Here is a 7976-nt window from a genome sequence, read left to right as displayed (position 1 = left end):
AGGGAATAAAAATACAAGCTTATCCTTACAGATTATAGAAAATGCGCTGAAATGAGATCATATGCAAAGCATGACTTGGTCATGAGTGACACCTGATCCTTCTTTTTATTAAACAGACAATAGTCTATATATATATATTATCAATTTATTTACAATAAATCAGCACTAGTATAACCCCATTCCTTTTATAATAAAAAAAACAAGAAAGAACCAAAAAAAAAAAAAAACTGAAGGTAGACAATTTGATCACCAAGCAGGTTTCTTGAGTTTGTGATGAGAGTTATGGAGGAAGAACAGCCTTTTCAGGACCTTCATAACCGCCACCACGCTGGGCTTCCTGGTCGAAAGCGCATGATCACCATTTGTTTCGGTCAACTTGAAAGCTTTAACACAACCCAAGTGAAGCATCTCTCTTGACAACCCACCAGAATAATCCGACGTCGTATTACTTCTTGACTTCAATTCTTCGTTGAAATCCTCCCAAAGCATGTCCATCTTCTCCTCCCCATGATCATGATCCCTACTCTCTTGATCTTTCTCCACCATTTTCGTGCCGCGTTCAATATACGAAAAGCTCTTTCTTCTCTGATCACAATACTTTACATTGATGTTGACGATCTCTTCTTCGTCGTCTTCTTCTTCTTCTTCTTCGCTATGATTTTGATCATCTACTTTGGAGCTGGCTGCAGGAGATAAGCGCCACAAAGGGGGTGAATCGATGGTGCAAGGGAATTTGTGAGTGGGGAAGCTGAAATCTTGTGTGGCCATGGATTGGTTGATGGGATTGGAATGAAATAGAACATTAAAATGATGAATATACAGGAGTTGTTTGGTGGTGGTTGTTCCTAAAGTTTTAGTTCAACTGCTTCTCCAAGTCACATTTCTTGTTTATTTGATGAAATAGGATATAGGGTTGGCACATTAAGGGTCCCCTAGTTGTTGTATTTTCAAGGTAGATTTAAGTTCTCTCAAGTGGACCCCAACAATTGCCTTAAATGATTTTGGTACTGCTCAAATTTTAGGCACATCAAGGTTTTCAGGTTCATTAGCAATATAGTTCTTCTAGTTTAGTCCCTTGACTTCCATTTTATGTTCCAAAATTCCGTTCCGTGCCAAATTTATAAATTAAATAAATACGAGTGGTTCTAGACACATTAATTTTACAATTCAATTGATGTTGTGTATTTCACTTTCTCATATCTAATCTCATTTGATACCTTATTTATCGGTGGCTATATTAAGTGTCATATTTAGTTAGTAGTTTAACCAAAAATTAGGATAAGACTAGAATTTATTGGATAAATATTGGACATCTAATCTTTGTGCCTTTGTCAATGGCAATGAAACAATATTTTTTTTGTTCAATTTGAAAGGAGCAAAAGGACATCTCATCTACCGCCGGATTGAAAGGAGGAAACACCTTCTCTTGTTTTGATATTTTCAAAACAGTGGTGTTGACTCTGGACTAACTGAAAGGGACTGCGTTGCCACTTTCTATTTATGTAGGGGGTTGTACGCCTAAATTTCAGTTACTGCACCACCAAGTTAAACCAATTGTTCTCATGCAAGTCAACTTCTAATGACAGCAATATTGGGCTGACGAGGCTACTTTTATTACGTGCAAAGATAGCTATGTTATTGGCCAAATTTTTTTAAATTTATTATTATTAATAAAATTGATATTGGGAGAGAGATTTTTCTCACACACATTATCAAGGTGTCATAAAGGTTCAAATCTGAGACTACTGGTGTGCAAATTAATGCCCATTTCTACTGGATTAGATCCTATTAATTTGTTGGCCTCATTGTTAACTGGGTAAATAGATTTTTGCATAAAGGGATATAGGTTAAAGAAAACATGTTTGGCTGTTAGAAAAAGAGAGAAATCAACAAAGAAAAGATAAATGGGTCACTCTTATTAAGAATTCATCGTCCAATTACTGTGAGATGATCAAGGACTCTCATGCTTTTATTAGTTTTTTCTTTCTACACACAAGTGATATTAAGGAAGGGAGGATTCAAACACCTTGCTCATGCCTTTATTAGTTGGATTTGGACCAAACCCAAATGGTGATTTCCAACAAGTGTTTTTGTCAAAGAAAATAAACAAAACTAAATAAAACACTTCTGATCAATGAGCACCTATTTGAGTCGATTATTTTAAAAACTAATTCAAGTTATGAACAAACCAAAAAGGATCTTACAATTTATAGTTTGAGGCATTTTAACATGTTGGTCCCTTTATAGGTGCATTCTCATTTCTAAGTGTGGCAAAAAAATTTATGCACTATTCAAATTGGTCATAATAGTGGTGGAGCCATAAAATTTTTATGGGAAGGGCAATATTTAAAAGGCTAAAAGTTCCAAACAAAAATTTAGACAACCAAATAGATTTAGAATTTAAATAATAATAATACCATTCATAATTTGTGAAAAAAAAAATACAAACAAGCGATATTTATTCGTAACGAAACTTAAAGTTTCTTTGAGGCATTTAGTCAAACAAATGTTGGACCCAATGTTTTAAAACGTTAAGGTGTAAAACAAGGCATTTTATCAAAAGCCTCATTACATTGAGGTATAAGCCTTTCAATGTGTATTAAATTATAAATATACTAGCTTCTCTGCACGCGTTTCGGCGCATGCGAGAGACTTTTTTTTTTAATATTTATTTTTAAATTTAATTTATTTTAGAATTTAAAAAGATAATGGGTAGTTGTGTTTCTAAAAAATAAGATTCATTATCTGATTTTTCTTTTAATTTTATTTTATTTTAAATATGAAAAAGTGTGAATTTACCATATTATCCTTATTTAATTAATAATTTTAATTCTTAATGTTTAGATTAACCAAGGGCATTTTCTAGTATTTTGAATGTTTCACCGTTCTCTGCATTTTGCTTTATATATATAGATAAACATATATTACAAAACATGAGCATATATGTAAAATTATAAATAAGCATTCTTGGGCCCTATATAGCTTGTTGAAGTTCTTGGGCTTAAGCCTCACATGCTTGTTTAAAAGAAAAATCTCATTTTGACCAAACAATAAAATTACCCAAAGCCCATCTTAATTCTATTGCCTAACTTTATTGTGGATTTGCGATGTGTTGCAGCCAAGGTCTTAAATATCGAGGGTTTCGGAAATATCAGTGGTTCAAAAACATGGAAATATCAATGGAAATATCGGGAAAATATCGATATCGATAAAAATTGGATAAAAACCACGAAAATTGTGATAAATACATGGAAATTTTTAATGAAACTTTTTAAAAAGTTTATTTAGTCAATCATCTATTATTTTAACACAAAAGATTGGAAGAAAATGCATTGCATAGCATGTTTGAGTGATTTAAGTTGATTATATTGCGAGTTGACAAACTCTATGACTTAGAAAATCTAGAGTAATTAATGAAAGAAAATTAAACACCCTCTAGTAATTTATTTATCATTTTTACTACAATATTTTACACTTTATAAGTTGGATGATAAGATGCATGAGTAACTTTATTTCACGTTATTCACTGGACATCATGACATGGTACACATTCTTATATTTATAATTTATCAAAAGTTGAAAAATAATTAAAGATGTAAACCAACTTGATTTGTCATGAAAATTAAGCACTTTGTCATGCTTAAAAAATAATAGTGAAGATTGAAAATTAACTAAGAACATAAATAAAGTTATCCAAAGAAGAATTAAATAGGAAATAAAGAAAATGATTATAGAGATTTAAGTAATTAAGCAACAATTTGAAGGAGAATTTAGTAATGTAAGTACTTATAATGAATAATAAAATAACCAATAACATTAAATGGATTAAATAGGAAAGAAATAAATTATATTAAGTAATTAAATATTTGATCAACAATATAGAACAATAAGTAATTATTTTATATTTTGAGAAACAACTTGGAAGAGTTATAAATACCAAATTCGATAGATAATAATCACAAAGTGATGGCTAGCGTGGTGGCTAAGAGGCTTAGAAGTTGGAAGCGAGGAGGGGTTCGAACCCCTATGTTCCATGTTCAAACGAATTATTTCATTTTTGAAAGTTCATATCACGATATTATCGATAATATCGCGATATGTTTACCATTTACAGCTGCCATTTGAACGAAAATATCGATACCGAAATTATCGAGGAAATTATCGATAAATTGACAATAAATAAATGGAAACATACTAAAATATCGCAGCACCTAAAAAACGATAATTTCGCCAAAATATCGACGAAATTATTGATATTTTGTTCCCTAGTTGCAGCAAGTGGTCTTTGGGTGGCGCAATTGTGGTCTATGCTCAGATCTAGAGTTTTCAATTTTTTTTTCAGTTTGGACTTTTGTTCTTGGGCCTTCACTTTGTCTGTTACGTACTTTACTGTTTGGCCCTTTGTTTGTTTGTTTTGCTCGAGTTTCGATTTTTCTTTAGCTTGTGGTTCTCCACCTTTTGTAATCCTTTTCAATTTATTTGATTAGAATTACATTGACGAAAAAAAAAACCCAATACTCATAAATAGACATAAACTCCGTGTTTCATAACAAGCGCACACTACACTCCACATCTCCAATCAAATTATAAATTAAAAAAGGCTTAATTGCTACAGTGCACCTTGAAACATTGGTCAATTCTCACTTTATCCCCTTGAAGTTAAAGTGATCCGCTTTGCCCCCTTTGACAGGACCCGACCCAAATTCTGCTTTAGAATCTGAGCCAAACCCTGTGCATGTCCGACACCTGTCGGGTGTCGGGCACAAATGACCTAATTGCCCTTCCCTTTAAGGTTCGGTAAAATACTAAGCTTGACTCCCACCGAAAATTCAGCAAAGTATCCTGGGTAATTTGGTCAATTCACAAAATTTACACTTGTCAAACAAACATATATATACAATCCAACTTCCAGCATGCGTATATATATATATATATATATATATACATTCCAACGGTTAAATCTAAGTTCTAGGGTAGGTTATCAAAGCAACCACTAAGAATTTACAAAAAGAGTCAACTCAATTAAGAAGAGTCCTACATCAGGAAGGGGGAAGCGCGGAAAATGGAAAAAGACCATGTGGTGGATCACTGTGCACGCCTACTGCCTGGGGGCACAAAACATTGAAAATGTGAGCAGACCAAAAACAAAGTTTTAGAAAATAGTATAAGAACGTACTAACCACACTGTAAAAACAGTTATAAAAACTAAATCAATATCCTCATATATACTCATACTGAACTCATGCATTCATATTTATACATATAACACCAAACAATATTCTTGCTAAAAGATATTGAAGTAAAGCTCAACCTACCACATAGGTATACTTATTTACTCTCGCCAAAACCCTTAATTACTATCTATTCTCATGTCACTATGGTGACACACCGTCGCAAGACTCAGGTTAGCCTGATCCGCCATCCTAGCAAGACTCAAGGAGCACTAAGCCCACTTGAGCTGCATCTCTCGCTCCCACAATTCGAATATCCTAAGTCTCGTGGGGCAAAAGTCAAGCATGCTGACTTAACTAAAGACTCTACTTAAAAATAAATAACACTATCTCCTCTCATCTTAAAACTCTGCCGCTATCTTAATCGATTTTTAAAGTTCTTACCTTTACTAAACTCAGGTACTCTCATCTTGGCAGCAAATAAATAAAATACTTAACCTTAGCAATACATGTCAGAAAGCCATCGATCTATTGCATACTTCTATAGATCAAATTATGAATATAAATTGCATAAAATCATTTAAAAAGCAAAGGTCCACTCACTCCTGGTCCGAGCTAGTTGGACTTCTTGAAGGTCCTTCCTGCGGGTCGGTCCATGCCCGTGTGCCTGATTAAAATATCACGAATATTTAATTAACAAAACTGCTTGGTATAAGTATTTAAATAAAACCCTAAACCCCGGCTCCTAGAAGTGCATGCACTAACTTTAGAAACATTTCCTATGCCTACAAAAGCTTTCTTTACATTTGAGATGGTTGAGAAGTGCCTCGAAACTCAAGAAGCACTAGAGTCCCAAAAAGTCAACCCGGGACCTCCACGACCTCACAATTCTGATCTGGAAGTTCCTAGAGGTTCCAACAAGCCTAGGACACATGTCCCAAAAGTATAGTCCCCATCTGATGGTCGGATGGCTCACGATCGCACGGTTCCTATAAACCTAACCCTAGGGTTCTCGATTTTGGAGTATCCGGGACTCCGATTTACGATCCGTCGAATCCTACACAATCCTAGAAATGAGAGGTGCGACATATGTGAATTTGGGTTCAATCCAACGGTCCGAACCTATTGACCTGGATATTGCACAATATGCAAAATCCATTCGAGGCTCAAACAGTATCTAAATTGGAATGCGAGCATACCATCGTTCTCGGGACGACGTGGGGAACATTCTAAGACAAAAACCCAACATTGACACCCCAGCGACGCGCCGTCACGAGCCACCACCGTCGGCGGGTACATTGAGTAATTTTCCGGCGATCGGAAAACTCCAAACCGCCGGCGAATAATCATACCTACGGATTAAGCACATCAAGGGGAGTAACTTTATACCTTGGCTCGATGATCAATTCCACCGTTAAAGCCCTCGAACGAAGCTTTCTGTCTCTTAAAAACCTAGAAAATTTTAGTTTCAAAATCAAAGAAATTGGAATGGATTCACGTTGAGTTTTCAAGGGATAACACCAAGGGAAGATAGGAGAGTATTTTGGGTGTAATTACCTGAGCTGTGGCGGCCGGAATCCGCCGAAAAATTCCCCGAAATTTACTGTTTCGAAACAGCCCATTTTTTAGGCTCATTTTGGCTGGAATTTTGGTTTTAACTTCCTTAGATTTGAGGCTGAAAATTGGTATAGATCTGTAGAGAAGAGAGAGACGAAGAGAATGGATCCAAAATCGTGGCCGTAGGCTGCCGGATGTGGTCGGAATCTTCGTCGGAAGCCACAGAGGTCGTGGTTGCCTGAACAGAGGAGAGAGAGAGAGAGAGAGAGAGAGAGAGAGAGAGAGAGAGAGGAGAGAGAGAGAGAGGTTTCAGGTTTTAAAAAAAATTTGACTTCACGAAAATTACGATTATGCCACTAAACTTCTTTTGATCGTCATTTCCTTGTTACAACTCCGATTTGAGTCCACTACGTGTCTACGGACTCGTTTCGTCGTGCTCTACACAACAGTGCAAGCGAAATTTTGGATTTATTTTCCCGTCAAAAAGTCAACTTTTCTCTAATAAACTATTCTATGGGCAAAATTGTCTTTCCCTCTAATAAATTAATAATTAAATATCATTTAAGAACCGGGTTGTTACACCCTTGACCAAGGTTTGATGTTCCACAATACCCTCTGCCGTCAATTCCATCCAAAAGTTCGTTAAGTTTGATGACGTGACAGGGGTGTTTTAGTAATTTGTGCACCTAGATTTTTATTTCCAAATTTGAGTGGGTAATGTGGCAAAGTAGAGCCCACCTCCAGTATGGATTAAAAAATTAAAATACAATAATTTAAAACTTTAAAAAATTGAACTCTCTCTCTCTCTCTCTCTCTCTCTCTCTCTCTCTCTCTCTAATAGCTTCTGGAGATGGAAGAAACACGGGAGGATGCTTTAGCTTGTTTTGATAATTTTTCATAGGAGCAGAAGGATAAGGCATGGGAAGATTTTGAAGCAATGGATTTAGATGGCGATGGGACAATAACCCTCATTGAATACTAGCAGTTTTATTATGGCAGCTCTTACAGGATTCCATTCCAGGAGCTCAACACTAACAGAGATGGCAAGTTGTTTTCAAGAATTTAAAAACTCTTTTCTATTTGTTGCTGAATTCCAAGGGCACAACACCATTAATAACCAACACAAGATCAAGTAACATTTAACCTTATCATCGATTTATTTAGTTTATCTTTTACTGAAATTATTCACTCTCTCTCTCTCAATTCACTCTCTCTCTATACAGTTAAATTAAAAAAAAAAAAAATATA

At 35.1% G+C, this 7976-nt stretch overlaps 1 protein-coding gene across 1 annotated transcript; it reads right to left on the bottom strand.

The window, feature by feature from the left end:
- LOC18766802 lies at positions 247-768 on the bottom strand. Its single transcript, XM_020570938.1, has one exon. The coding sequence runs from the start codon at positions 766-768 to the stop codon at positions 247-249; it is 522 nt and encodes a 173-aa protein (XP_020426527.1).

Source organism: Prunus persica, chromosome G8, assembly GCF_000346465.2.
Source record: "Prunus persica cultivar Lovell chromosome G8, Prunus_persica_NCBIv2, whole genome shotgun sequence".
Classification (NCBI taxonomy): domain Eukaryota; kingdom Viridiplantae; phylum Streptophyta; class Magnoliopsida; order Rosales; family Rosaceae; genus Prunus; species Prunus persica.
This window is presented reverse-complemented; position numbering and strand designations above follow the sequence as displayed.

What these genes read in the sequence shown, in the direction of transcription:
- LOC18766802 (XM_020570938.1), bottom strand. Translation starts at nt 768, where the DNA reads ATGGCCACACAAGATTTCAGCTTCCCCACTCACAAATTCCCTTGCACC.